This window comes from Pristiophorus japonicus, chromosome 19 (genome assembly GCF_044704955.1).
Source record: "Pristiophorus japonicus isolate sPriJap1 chromosome 19, sPriJap1.hap1, whole genome shotgun sequence".
NCBI classification, from domain to species: domain Eukaryota; kingdom Metazoa; phylum Chordata; class Chondrichthyes; family Pristiophoridae; genus Pristiophorus; species Pristiophorus japonicus.
In genome coordinates, this window is record NC_091995.1 from 75,043,838 (window position 1) to 75,059,113 (window position 15,276).

At 50.1% G+C, this 15,276-nt stretch overlaps 1 protein-coding gene across 1 annotated transcript; it reads right to left on the minus strand.

Moving 5' to 3' along the window:
• Positions 1-988: 988 nt before the first annotated feature.
• Positions 989-1,495, minus strand: LOC139230490 (peptidyl-prolyl cis-trans isomerase-like). The gene has a single exon (XM_070862312.1). The coding sequence runs from the start codon at positions 1,493-1,495 to the stop codon at positions 989-991; it is 507 nt and encodes a 168-aa protein (XP_070718413.1).
• Positions 1,496-15,276: the final 13,781 nt, after the last annotated feature.

The window sequence follows — 15,276 nt, forward strand, 5'->3', positions numbered from 1 at the left end:
TATGATTTTTTTTTCACACAAATAACGTGACTGCAATTCTGCCAAAACACTGCTCTGAAATATCCTGTGGTTTCTCTGAGATTTTTTTTAAATGTAAATGTAACATCCTGCAGTCTATAAACAAAACGTTTCCACATTCTTTTCAAATTATCTCATCAGATAAATGGCACGAATGAGATGAGAATCGATCATTTTTTTCTAAGTGGATATCCAGCACAGTTTTCAGCAAATTCGTTTATTTAAAATAAAATTGAATCTTTTTATTTATTGTGTTGCATCAATCTTGCAGACACAGGGGTGATTTTCGTCAGTAGCAGAAAGTTACAAAGAAACATAGACGGGCTAACTTAGTGGGCAAAACTGTGCTCGGTTGAGTTCCGTGTGGGGAAAACGTGAAGTTATCCTCCTTGGATCCAAGAAAGATCAATTGGGATATTTTCTTAATGACGAGGGACCCAGGAACTGGGAAGAAATAAAAGGGGTTGGATGTTTTAAAAAATTTGTTCCAGGATGTGGGCATCGCTAGCAAGGCCAGCATTTATTGCCCATCCCTAATTGCCCTTGAGAAGGTGGTGGTGAGCCGTCTTCTTGAAGTCCGTGTGGTGAAGGTACTCCCACAGTGCTGTTAGGGAGGGAGTTCCAGGATTGTGACCCAGCGACGATGAGGGAACAGCGATATATTTCCAAGTCAGGATGGTGCGTGACTTGGAGGGGAACTTGGAGGTGGTGGTGTTCCCATGCACCTTCTGCCCTTGTCCTTCTAAGCGGTAGAGGTCGCATGTTTTGGAGGTGCTGCCGAAGAAGCCTTGGTGAGTTGCTGCAATGCATCTTGTAGATGGTACACATCTTGCAGATGGTACACACTGCAGCCACGGTGCGCTGATGGTGGAAGGAGTGAATGTTTAAGGTGGTGGATGGGGTGCCTATCTTTTTTTTTGCAAGTGATCAAGTTTTATTTAAATTGTATAATTTCATTTGGAAAAAATAATTAATCCAGCTGTCCGCAATCAGCGATGGTAACTTTTGTTTTGGTTTCGCCACTTTCACTGCCACACCCTTCCATCTTCTTGACAACTTCATTGTACCCCTCCGTCACAGATCCAAATACAACATGCTTTCCATCCAACCACGGAGTATCCTTGGTGCATAAAAAAAACTGGGATCCATTCGTATTTGGCCCAGCATTGGCCATGGACAGGATACCTTCCTTTGTGTGCTTAATTGTGAAGTTCTCATCCGCAAATTTGTTCCTGTAGATGGACTTTCCACCCGTGCCGTTGTGCGCTGTGAAGTCACCGCCCTGGCACATGAAGCCAGGAATGATTCTGTGGAATGTGGAGCCCTTGTAACCAAAACCCTTCTCACCGGTACACAATGCACGGAAGTTTTCTGCAGTCTTTGGGACCACAGCAGCCCTGAGCGTCATCACGATCTGGCCCAGTCTTTTGCCGTCGATATCTATGTCCATGAAGTCCCTGGGATTGTTGCCGGCCATGGTGCGGGAGGGTTTGTCGAGATGCCCGAGATGCCGAGCTCAGTATGTGAGAGACTGTGAGGGCATTTGGCTCACGGGCGGAAAATGGCTCACGGGCGGAAGGGCTGGGGTGCCTATCAAGGGGATTGCTATGTCCAGGTGTGCAAATCACTAAAAGCTGATGCACATGTACAAAAAGCAATCAAAAAAGTCAAGTGGAATGTTGACCTTTATCTCAAAAGGGTTGGAATATAAAGGATGGTAAGTTATGCTTCCATTGTATAGAGCCTTGGTCAACCCCTATCTGGAGCAACCTATTTCGTTTCAGCTGTGGCTCAGTGGGTAGCACACTCACCTCTATGTCAGAAAGCTGTGGGTTCAAGACCCACTCTAGGAACTGGTGCACATAAATCTAAGTTGACACTCCACTGCAGTGCTGAGGGAGTGCTGCACTGTCAGAGGTGCCGTCTTTTGGATGAGATGTTAAACCGAGGCCCTGTCTGCCCTCTCAGGTGGATATAAAAGATCCCATGGTGCTATTTTTAAGAAGAGCAGGGGAGTCCTCCCGGTGTTCTGGCCAATATCTAACCCTCAATCAACATCGCTAAAACAGATTATCTGGTCATCATCACATTGCTGTTTGTGGGAGCTTGCTGTGTGGAAATTGGCTTCCGCGTTTCATACATCACAATAGTGATTACACTTCAAAAAGCACTTCATTGGCTGTAAAACACTTTGGGACATCTGCAAGGCTTAGATAAATGCAAATCTTTCTATATTTTAATAAACGAGGTCCAATTTCTACCTGGTGGTGTATACCTGACATGAAACCTAATGATCAGCGCCTGCCACAACAACATTTGACAATTACTTTCCCTGACTTGTCAACACTGAGCAAGCATCATCATTTTCTGTTACAAACGTCTGTTCCAAAACCCTACTGATTATATATATATATTTTTTTTAATTTCCTGGCCTCTGCCCTTAGCGAAGTTTCACCAGACTGATTCCTGGGATGCAGAGACTGTCCTATGAGGAGAGATCGAGCAGACTAGGCCGATATTCTCTAGAGTTTAGAAGAATGAGAGGTGGTCTCATTGAAACATACAAAATTCTTACAGGGCTTGACAGGGTAGATGCAGAGAGGATGTTTCCCCTGACTGGGGCGTGTAGAACCAGGGGTCACAGTCTCAGAATAAGGGGTCGGCCATTTAGGACTGAGATGAGGAGAAACTTCTTCACTCAGAGGGTGGTGAATCTTTGGAATTCTCTACCCCAGAGGGCTGTGGAGACTCAGTCTTTGACAGAGATTGACAGATTTTTGGATATTAAGGGATATGGGGATAGTGCAGGAAAGTGGAGTTGAGGTAGAAGATCAGCCATGATCTCAATGAATGGCGGAGCAGGCTCAAGGAGCCTACTCCTGCTTCTAAATCTTATATGATCTCAGAAAAAACGATAAGGTGGTAATTGGTTATGTATTTGTCACAGAATTGCTCATTATTTCACTAATGACGCATCCATGACATGAGCTTGTTAACTAAAAGTCCCGGTGCAGATTGTTGTGATAAGCTGCAAGCCAGCTGGCATCGCAGAACTGCACAGAACCCGACAAAAACGTTTGGCTGACTTTCCTTAAATGTTTATCCTATTAGAGATCTATTTTTGTGAAGGGTAAGTTGATGAATATATGCAGTGCCCCCTCGGCTAAGAAAGGATACAATTAGCCAGAGCTCTCGTTTGTCATTGTTACGAAATGACTCTTGCCGAAAAGTGTATGTCAGCTGCGGCTCAGTGGGTGGCTTCCTCGGCTCTGAGTCAGAAGGTTGTGAGCTCGCATACCACTTCAGAGACTTGAGCACAAAAATCTAGGCTGATACTCCAGTGCAGTACTGAGGGAGTGTTGCACTGTTGGATTTGCCATCTTTCGGATGAAATGTTAAACCAAAGCCCCGTCTACTCTCTCTGGCGAGATCCCACGGCACTATATTGAAGAAGGACAGAGGAGTTATCTCCAGTGTCCTGGCCAATATTTATCCCTCAACCAACATCATTAAAACAGATGATTTGGTCATTAGCACATTGCTGTTTGTGAGAGCTTGCTGCGCGCAAATGGGTTGCTGCGTTTCCTACATTATGAAAGCAACTACACTTCAAAAAGTACTTCACTGGCTGTAAAGAGTTGTGGGACATCCTGAGGTTGTTAAAGCTGCTATAGAAATGCAAGTTCTTTCTTTGTGTGTTGGGTGAGGAAAGGAATGCATTCAGCTGTGATGCCCCTGTGATGGAACAGCCAGCTGACGCTCAAGCTAATTCGGCCGAGGAGCCAGCATCAGGCCTGGCCGATGTTAAGTTCCAGGCCTCATTGCAGTATGATTCACGGGCAGCCCACCCGATGCCCGCAATTTGCAGTGGACCTTCCAAGGCCTGTAAACACGGTTATGCATTTCAACAGCCATAAGCGCCATTGTGGCACCAAAAATGAGTTGGAGGGCCACCCGAAGGCCTCCTACGAGCAGCCCCCTATCAGCAGCTGTCCACTGTGGGCACAGATGGTGCTGGGGCTGGTCACTGGGGCTGGGGCTGGTTACTGGGGCTGGTCACTGGGGCTGGGGCTGGTCACTGGGGCTGGTTAATGGGGCTGGTCGCTGGGGCTGGTCACTGGGGCTGGGGCTGGTCACTGGGGCTGGGGCTGGTTGATGGGGCTGGTCGCTGGGGCTGGTTACTGGGGCTGGGGCTGGTTAATGGGGCTGGTCGCTGGGGCTGGGGCTGGTCACTGGGGCTGGGGCTGGTCACTGGGGCTGGGGCTGGTTAATAGGGCTGGTCGCTGGGGCTGGGGCTGGGGCTGGTCACTGGGGCTGAGGCTGGGGCTGGGGCTGGTCACTGGGGCTGGTCATTGGGGCTGGGGCTGGTCACTGGGGCTGGGGGTTGGTTAATGGGGTTGGTCACTGGGGCTGGGGCTGGTTAATGGGGCTGGTCACTGGGGCTGGGGCTGGTTACTGGGGCTGGGGCTCATTTTCCTCGAACTCTAACTCACTACATTTAAAAAGTACTTGAATGTGCACTTAACCTACAGGGCTACGGACCAAGAGCTGGAAAGTGGGATTAGGCTGGATAGCTCTTTGTCGGGCGGCGCGGACAAGTTGGGCCAAAATGACCTCCTTCCATGCTGTAAATTTCTATGATTCTATGTTCCTCCATCCAAATGAAACTAGCAATAATAACACCCGTTATAAACAGCTTATTGAGCGTGATAAGGCAGAAAAAGCAAGAAAGAAGTGATGTGGAAGCACAAAGATCCTGCGATCCAATTGGCTGCAGGTGGGTGCCGCTTTAAGTACCGCTTCCGTGGCTCTGAGAGAGCAATCCCGCCAGGTTTTACTGAAGAGTTGGGCACTGGACAAGACTTCCGCAATTTTTAGTTAAAGTGGCGTTGGGTTCCTGATTACGTCACAGGACAAGGGTTACCAACCTCCCAGGATTGGCTTGGAGTCTCCGGAAATTGAAGATTAATCTCCTGGACACTCGCTGCGGGCAACACCCTGGAGAAAAATCATAGCAGACCTTAAAAAAATATCTTATTTTTCATTTCTCTTTGAACACTTTTATTTTATTAGTTCTAAAAATATTGGCGATGGAGCAAAAATGGGTGTTTGGCTGTGTAGGGCAGTCGGAGGTGCATAGTCATATGATGAAACCTCCAGGAATGCGAGCAACCAGAGCTGGCCAGGACTCCGATTTGCAGGCACTCGCGAGGTCGCCCCTGAAAATGCGTGGTTAAAATGGCAGCCAATGGGCTGAGCCGCTCGCTTGCCCGCCCCGTCCCCGCCAAGGGTTACAACTATTTTTGTAAGAACTTTAAATCAAGTACCCCCTTTTGTGAGGGCACTGGAACCCACAAATGTCCAAATTAACATGGGAACTTTACCAAATTAAATTAAAATTCTGTTCCCGTGAGTGATAATGTCCACCTCTCGTGGAAGGCCGCAAGCGTACAGGTGGACACCGCGTGCGCCATCTCCAGGGCCACCCTGGCTCGGATGTAATCGCGGAAGAGAGACAGGCAATCGGGCTGAACGACCCCCTCGACCGCCTGCTGCCTGGACCAGTTAATGGCACTCTTGGCCAGGCCCAGGAGCAGTCCTATGAGGAGGCCTTCTGACCTGCTCATTCCCCTCCGCACAGGGTGCCCAAGGATTAGGAGCATGGGACTGCAGTGCAGCCAGAATTGAGGAGCAGCCCTTTCAAATAGTGGAAGAGGGGCTGCAACCTCACACATACAACATATACATGGAACACGGACTCCTCTAGACCGCAGAAATCCGGCAGGGTTACGGCCGGGCTTTCACTGTCTCAGTTCCACAACTGAAGAGCGAGCATTTGGGATGAAGCCGGCAGTAGTCAGTGCCTCCGTGGGGAATTGGGGGGAAAAGAAACTGTCATGTTTGTAACCTTCACATAACTGTAACCTTTATGTAACAACACTGTACACTGTATACACCTGAGTAATGCACACCTTGACCACAGGGGGTGAACTTGTGGGAGATACTCCTCACCTGGTCATCCAGGTATTTAAAGGGAGGTCCCACGCAGGGTCAGCACTTCTTGGTCCTGGGAATAAAGGTTCAGGTCACTGTGACCTCGTCTGCAGTACATGCCTGGTGTGATTCCATAGTAAGGTGTAAGGACACTACATTTGACGACGAGAAACGAGAATCAACAACCCACGAGGATGGCCACCGGTAGCACAGAGGAATGGTACTGTGTTGGTGAGGACTGGGACAATTGCGTTGAGAGGCTCCAGCAGAGCTTTGTCACGAAGGACTGGCTGGGAGAGGAAGCGGCTGGCAAATGGAGGGCGCATCTACTGACCAGCTGTGGATCCAAGACGTATGCGCCGATGAAAGACCTGCTCGCACCTGCGAAGCCGGCGGACAAGTCCTTTGAAGAGCTCAGCACTCTGATCGGTGATCACCTCAGATCGGCGAGCAGTATACACATGGCCTGGCACCTGTTCTATACACACCGGCGTTAGGAGGCACAAAGCATATCGGACTTTGTTGCGGACCTTCGGCGTTTGGCCAGCCTCTAAGTTCACAAACACCTGCAGGGGGGAGATGTTAAGGAATTTCGTTATTGATGGCATTGGTCATGCCGGGATTTTCAGGAAGCTTATTGAGACCAAGGACTTGACTTTGGAAAGGGCAACGCTGATAGCTCAGATCTTCATGGCAGGGGAAGAGGAGACCAAGATAATTTACGCGCGCAGCCCTGGTTCCAACGTGGCGATGGACCAGGGAGTTAACATTGTAAACGAGACACAGAACCCCGCAGGCAGGCAAAGGCAATTTGACACCGCCCAGGCAACAACAGACTCTAGGGTGGGCCAGCAACAGAGACAATGGCAGGGGGATCGGCAATTCACGCCATCACAAGGGACAATGCGTCCCGGGATGGGACCATTGACACTCAGCAACAGAGTGCTCAGGAGTAATCAAAGAGACAATCAGCCTGTTAACAGTTCCTTGTTCACAACAATCTCAGCTCATGCTGGAGGTGCGGTGGCAGACATACTGCAAAAACCTGAGTTTCAACAATTTATCTGTAGAAACTGTAACTTCAGTGCACATCTGGCCAGAATGTGCAGAAAGCCCGTAGCGAGGCTAGTTTACGAGGCAGAGGAACCAGATGTGGGGTCTGCAAGGCAGGGTGATGCTTGGGGCAAAGCTATGGATGCTGAAGTCTAGCGGGTTCATGTGGCAGACGTCCACAGCTCGTACACCAAAATGCCACCTATGATGATGAAAGTTCTATTAAATGGCATCCCAGTACGCATGGAGCGGGACACAGGAGCCAGCCAGTCACTTATGAGTGCCCAACAATTTGAAAAACTATGGCTACTCAAAGCTAACAGGTCCAAACTGGAACGCATTGACACGCGGCTACGGACATACACAAGAGAGATCATCCCAGTACTAGGCAGTGAAACTTGGCGGTCACACACAATGGATCGGAGAACCGGCTGCCACTCTGGATTGTCCCGGGGAATGGTCCCGCGGTCTTGGGGAGGAGCTGGCTAACCGAGGTGAACTGGAAATGGGGTGATGTGCACGCCATTTCATCTGTGGAGCGAAGTTCATGCTCACAGGTCCAACAGAAATTCGAGCCACTTTTTCAACCAGGTGGCGGGACCTTTAAGGGCACCAAAGTAGTGATACGCATCACCCCGGACGCCAGACCAGTGCACCACAAAGCCAGAGCCGTGCCGTGTGTGATGCGTGAGAGAATTGAGAGTGAGTTGGCTGCTAAGAGAGGGCATAATTTCGCCTGTTGAATTCAGTGACTGGGCAAGCCCCATCGTTCCTGTCCTTAAAGCAGATGGCTCGGTCAGGATTTGTGGCGACTATAAGGCCACCATCAACCGAGTGTCACTACAGGACCAATACCCGCTTCCGAGAGCGGAGGATCTTTTTGCCACGCTGGCAGGTGGCAAGCTGTTCACCAAGTTTAACCTCACTTCAGCCGACATGACTCAGGAACTGGCTGAAGAATCCAAGCTTCTGACCACCATCACAAGGGGCTATTCGTTTACAACAGGTGTCCGTTTGGCATTCGTTCAACAGCCGCTATCTTCCAGAGGAACATGGAACGCTTGCTTAAATCCAGCCCTGGAACAATCGTATTCCAAGATGACATCCTTATCACAGGTCGAGACACTGAGGAACACCTCCACAACCTGGAGGAGGTGCTACGCCGACTGGACTGGGTAGGCTTGCAACTAAAGAAGTCCAAGTGTGTGTTTTTGGCCCCAGAGGTCTAGTTTTTGGGCAGGAGGGTTGCTGCAGACGGGATCCGGCCGACCGAATCCAAAACGGAGGCGATCCGTCGTGCGCCCAGGCCTGGCAACACATCGGAGTTGCGGTCATTCCTGGGACTCTTGAACTACTTCGGGAACTTTCTGTTGAACTGAAGCACATTGTTGGAGCCGCTGCACGTGCTCCTGCGTAAGGGTTGTGAATGGTTTTGGGGGGACTGTCAAGAACGGGCTTTCAATCGGGCGCGGAACCTGCTTTGTTCTAACAAGCTGTTGACCTTGTACAACCCCTGTAAGAAACTGGTTTTGACATGTGATGCATCATCCTATGGGGTTGGGTGCGTGTTGCAGCAGGGTAATGATGAGGGCCAACTCCAACCTGTGGCTTATGCCTCCAGGTCGCTCTCCCAGGCAGAACGGGGATATGGGATGGTTGAAAAGGAAGCGCTCGCATGTGTCTACGGGGTGAAAAAGATGCACCAGTACCTTTTTGGCAGAAGGTTCGAGTTAGAAACGGACCACAAACCGTTAACATCCCTGTTGTCCGAGAGCAAGGCTGTCAATGCCAATGCATCAGTTCGCATACAGCAGTGGGCCCTCACGCAGGCTGCGTATGACTACACCATACGGCACTGGCCAGGCACCGAAAATTGCGCTGACGTGCTCAGCAGGCTCCCACTGGTGACCACTGCGGGGGCGTCGGAACAAAGCGCGGAGATGGTCATGGCCGTTGAGGCTTTCGACACCGCAGGCTCCCCCATCACAGCCCGCCAGATTAAAATCTGGACCAACAGAGATCCCCTCCTATCCCTGATAAAGAAATGTGTCCTGACTGGGGATTGGGCGCCCGCACATGGAGCGTGTCCCGAGGAGGCCAGGCGGTTTCACAGACGAACGGTCGAGCTCTCCATCCAAACCGACTGCCTGCTATGGGGCAGCCGGGTAGTCATGCCCCAGAAAGGAAGGGAAGCATTTATCAGGGAACTCCACAGTGAGCACCCAGGCATCGTGCTAATGAAGGCCATTGCCCGGTCACATGTATGGTGGCCGGTAATTGACTCAGACCTGGAACACTGGGTTCGCAGGTGTACGACCTGTTCTCAGCTGGGAAATGCCCCCAGGGAGGCCCCACTCAGCCCGTGGCCCTGGCCCACCAGGCCATGATCATGTATTCACATAGACTACGCGGGCCCGTTCATGGGAAAAATGTTCCTGATTGTTGTCGAGTGCATCATATTGAATTCGTGCACAACATCCACCACCGTGGAAAGTCTGTGTACGGTCTTTGCGACCCACGGCTTGCCGGACATCCTGGTTAGCGATAATGGCCCGTGTTTCACTAGCTATGAATTCCAGGAGTTTATGTTGGGTAATGGTATCAAACACGTCAGGACAGCACCGTTCAAGCCAGCTTCCAATGGCCAGGCAGAACGTGCGGTTCAAATCATAAAACAGGGCATGCTCCGGATTCAAGGACCGCCTATCGCGCCTCCTGCTGGCCTATAGGTCCCGCCCGCATTTGCTCACGGGAGTCCCGCCCGCGGAACTACTCATGAAACGCACGCTTAAAACGCGGCTGTCCCTCATTCACTCAGACCTGTCAGACATTGTTGAGGGCAAGCGCCAGTCCCAAATCGAGTGCCATGATCGCAATTCAGTGGGGAGATGCATAGAAATTGATGACCTGTATTTGTTCTCAATCATGCTTTGGGACCCAAGTGGCTTGAGGGTACTGTAACTGGCAAGAGGGGAATAGGGTCATGGTGGTCAGATTTAACAATGGGCAGATATGCCGCAAACATCTGGACCAAGTAAAGAAAAGGTTTAGCATGGACACTGAGGAACCTGAGAAAGATCATGAGAAGTCACTCACACCACTGCCAGTGAACGAGCAACAAGGACATTCACCAGCATGCAGTCCCTGCAGCCAGCCCGGACAGGCCTGAATCACCTCAGGCGACAGAGACGCATACCAAAGCCCAACCACCAGAGCCTCAACTGCGGCGTTCCACGAGAGAGCGCCGACCACCTGAAAGACTCAATGTTTGACCCAAAGACGTTGGGGGGAGGTGACGTCATGTTTGTAACCTTCACATAACTGTAACCTTTATGTAACAACACTGTGCACTGTATACACCTGAGTAATGCACACCTTGACCACAGGGGGTGAACTTGTGGGAGACACTCCTCACCTGGTCATCCAGGTATTTAAAGGGAGATCCCACGCAGGGTCAGCACTTCTTGGTCCTGGGAATAAAGGTTCAGGTCACGTAGTGACCTCGTCTGCAGTACATGCCTGGTGTGATTCCATAGTAAGGTGTAAGGACACTACAAAAACATTTTTACAAAGTGAGCAGAAGCAGCATCAAAGCTAAGGTCAGCTACTTCTGTCCGCGCCGAGACACAACATCTGGGAGATGAGAATGGATTTTCCTGTTTAACTTTCATCGAGAGATCTCAGCACCAGCCCTGCCTGGATTGTAATGATTCCCTTCCAAATGCCATGGATACCAGAGGTGCCCCCGTGGGCTGACCCCAACATGTGCCCTTTCACACCACATGTAACGTCCCCCAGAGATCAGCCTGCACAATCATAGCTAAGATGAAAAACTGAGGCAGCAGTTTCCACAGAAGCTACGAATAAGCAACGGTCTATATTCTGCACTTGGGAACCCTGCTGTATGGCAGAGAAACAAGCCACAAACACCGCTAATAACTGTAAGTAAAATCTTTTATCAGCAACTTAAATTGCTTTAATTAACATAACCTATTCCCTTCACGACAGTTGGAATATTACCAGATCATTGAAGTCCACGGGAATTAAAGAGACAGTGGCAGCGTAGATATGACATTGGCTGCGAGACAGAATGGAGAGAGTACTCGAGGACGGTTGTTTTTCAGGCTGGCAGGAGGTATACAGTGGTGTTCCCCAGGGTTCGGTATTAGGACCACTGCTATTCTTAATATATATTAATGACCTGGACTTGGGTATACAGAGCATAATTTCAAAGTTTGCAGCTGACACAAAGCTTGGAAATATAGTAAACAGTGCGGAGGAGAGTGATAGTCTTCAGGAGGGCGCAGACAGACTGGTGAAATGGGCAGACACAAGGCAGAAGTGTGAAGTAATACATTTTGGAAGGAAGAATAGTGAGAAGCAATATAAACAAATTGGTACAATTTTAAAGGGAGTGCAGAAACAGAGGGAGCGAAATTGCTCGGTGCCCCGATTGGGGGCAGTAACCTTCTGGTGCCGAGACTATTAGCGGCAGGCGCAGAAGTCCCCACCTACAGCGGAATTGCCCCTACTGCCCCTGAAAGGAAGCGGATCGCAATCTCGTTCGCTCCATTTCCTTTGATAACCGGGGCGCTAGCGGGGCGCTGAGGGAAGCATTAGTGAATGCACTGCTTGACGCTGACGCGCTTCATCGCCCCTCCCCTTCGACTAAAGGGGAGGGCCGCTGGGCACTCCGCACGGCCTCTGAGGGCCTCCACTCGGTCATCAGGGCAGAGAGTGACTAGGCCAGCAGCCCGGCGCCTAAGACGGAGCACCATGCTGCGCGATGGCGGCTGACAATAAAATATGGCGCCCTCCCATTTAAGGAGCGCCCCGAGAGTGGATGTCCGCCAGCTTTGCAACCTGCGAAGCTGCCGTTAACATCCGTTCGTGCCGACCTCGCTGTCCGTGGAGCAATTTCTCTCGCGGTGTGGGGGGGGGGGGGTTTGTGGCGGACCAGGGCGCTAACCGTGGTGCGCGGTGTTGCCATGGCAGCGCCTCCTGCAAGCTCCCAGGCAATTTCCCGGGAGGCGGTAGCGACCCCTCCCCCGGGTGAAAAGTGTTAGCGCCCCCCCGGAGGCACCAACGCGGCTATGAAAAAAGGCAAAGAGACCTGGAGATTCGCATACACAAACTTTGAAGTTGATAAAGCTGTTTAAAAAAGCACACGGGATCATTGGCTTTATAAATAGAGGCATTTGTTGGCTGTAAAGCGCTTTGAGACTTCTGGTGGTCGTGAAAGACCTTATCTAAATCCATGGCTTTCTTTTCTTTTAAATTGGACGGACTTTGTAAGGGTTTGAAAGAGTGCATAAGGACACACTGTACAGGAGGGTCAGTCACCGGAGGCCTCATATTTAAGGTGATTGTCAAAAGCCCGGGGTACAAAAGCAGGGACGTTATGCCTCTGTACAGTTTGCTTCATAGTGTTTGACAAACACAAGAGAAAATAAAGCTTTGTCCAGCAGATTCGACTGCTGGGTTAGAAAATAACTTGTAGACCGACCCCTACTTCCCCTCTCCCCCATACGCTCGCTGCTGGACCACCAGCTTTCCCTCCTGTTCACAATGACTCGGTGCTTTGATCTTCAGGGCTCCCCTGCCCCTGGCCACTCTTCTGGTTGCTGCAGCACTGGTGCCACCTCAGCACCGCTGGGATATTGCAACCGGGCACCGGTGGGCTCCCTCTTGGTGGTAGCAATCTCACAGAAGGCCACTGGGCACGTCCAACAAACCCTTTACCCAGGGGAATGCGGCAGGTTTGGGACAGAGTCGGATGGAATGACTCTATCTCTGTAACCTCCTCCAGCACTACAAACCACCGAGATCTCTGTGCTCCTCCAATTCTGGCCTTTTGCACATCCCTGATTTTAATTGCTCCACCATTGGTGGCCGATGCCTTCAGCTGCCTAGCGCCTAAGCTCTGGAATTCCCTCCTTAAACCTCTCCGCCTCTCTACTTCTCTTTCCTCCTTTAAGACACTCCTTAAAACCCACCTCTTTTACAAGCTTTTGCCCTAATATTGCCTGATGTGTCAAATTTTATCTGATAACGCTCCTGTGAAGTGCCTTGAGGCGCTATATAAATGCAAGTTGTTGTTGTATGTCCTTCCTTGTGTCTACTCCAACCCAAAGAGGAAAATACTGCCTCCTGAGTGTCAGCAGGCTATTTGCTTCCGAGTTGCATCACAGAAGATCCCACTGCTGGCCTCGCCTGAAGACCACACACAAACTTTCTAGCAAGAATTGGGAGACTTGTCCCGACCATGGGGTTTAGTGCCCATGTTGCACACTGGCTGAGATTAACTGAAGAACTCAGACAAGTGACCAAACCTTGGACCCTCCTTCTCTGTATGCTTCAATACTACATATCATTTACCCACTGGTAGAAGACAATGGGGTGGAAATTCAGTATCGGCCATTTTGAGGCGCTAATGGCGGCGGGACAGTACATTTTGCGCCGGGCAACAGTTTGTGTCTGCAGCCGCAAAGTTCATCAGCTGGGCCCTGAGTGTGGAGCGGAGCGCTAAGGGAGGTGTTCCACATCTCTTTTAGGATGCTAGGCCGGCTGAGCAACTGATAATCCCAAGCTAAAGAGCTGGCCTCGGGGCACTTTAAGAGAGGCTTCCATGGGGGGAAAAAAATCAGCAAAAAAAACACCCAAAACATTCCAAATTCCTTACTGATGTCACATAAACATAAATCGCAAAAATAAAAAACAATCATACTTATCTGAGGTAGACATTCCTTCCCTCACTGCCGTTGGTACAGCTCCGACCACCCGCTTTCCCAGGTGCTGCCACTAGGGCATGCTACGAGCTATTACGGGTCCCCCAGAAAACAAAAAACGGTGTCGCAACCAGGGGCGTTGCGAATCGGCTCTCCTCTCCCGGGCGGTACTGCTTGGCGCCCCCACAAAAGCGGCACCGAATGTCCCGGCGGGGCGCTGAAATGATATCCGCCACCATTACCGCCCCTCTGGGGCATGAACAGAGGCAACAACAGACCGAATTTCCACGAACAGGGTAGATAAAGGGGAACTAGTAGATGTCATGTATTTGGATTTCCAGAACGCATTCGATAAGGCGCCACATAAGAACATAAGAACATAAGAACATAAGAATTAGGAACAGGAGTAGGCCATCTAGCCCCTCGAGCCTGCTCCGCCATTCATCAAGATCATGGCTGATCTGGTCGTGGACTCAGCTCCACTTACCCGCCTGTTCCCGTAACCCTTAATTCCCTTATTGGTTAAAAATCTATCTCTCTGTGATTTGAATACATTCAATGAACCAGCCTCAACTGCTTCCTTGGGCAGAGAATGCCACAGATTCACAACCTGTTGGGAGAAGAAATTCCTTCTCAACTCGGTTTTAAATTGGCTCCCCCGTATTTTGAGGCTGTGCCCCCTAGTTCTAGTTTCCCCGACCAGTGGAAACAACCTCTCTGCCTCTATCTTGTCTATCCCTTTCATTATTTTAAATGTTTCTATAAGATCACCCCTCATCCTTCTGAACTCCAACGAGTAAAGACCCAGTCTACTCAATCTATCATCATAAGGTAACCCCCTCATCTCTGGAATCAGCCTAGTGAATCGTCTCTGTACCCCCTCCAAAGCTAGTATATCCTTCCTTAAGTGAGGTGACCAAAACTGCACACAGTACTCCAGGTGTGGCCTCACCAATACCCTGTACAGTTGCAGCAGGACCTCCCTGCTTTTGTACTCCATCCCTCTCGCAATGAAGGCCAACATTCCATTCGCCTTCCTGATTACCTGCTGCACCTGCAAACGAACTTTTTGGGATTCATGCACAAGGACCCCCAGGTCCCTCTGCACTGCAGCATGTTGTAATTTCTCCCCATTCAAATAATATTCCCTTTTATTGTTTTTTTTCCCAAGGTGGATGACCTCACACTTTCCGACATTGTATTCCATCTGCCAAACCTTAGCCCATTCGCTTAACCTACCTAAATCTCTTTGCAGCCTCTCTGTGTCCTCTACACAGCCCGCTTTCCCACTAATCTTTGTATCATCTGCAAATTTTGTTACACTACACTCTGTCCCCTCTTCCAGGTCATCTATGTATATTGTAAACAGTTGTCGTCCCAGCACCGATCCCTGTGGCACACCACTAACCACCAATTTCCAACCCGAAAAGGACCCATTTATCCCGACTCTCTACTTTCTGTTAGCCAGCCAATTCTCGATCCA

Excerpts from the sequence above, each read along its gene's own strand:
- LOC139230490 (XM_070862312.1), bottom strand. The coding sequence starts at position 1,495 with ATGGCCGGCAACAATCCCAGGGACTTCATGGACATAGATATCGACGGC.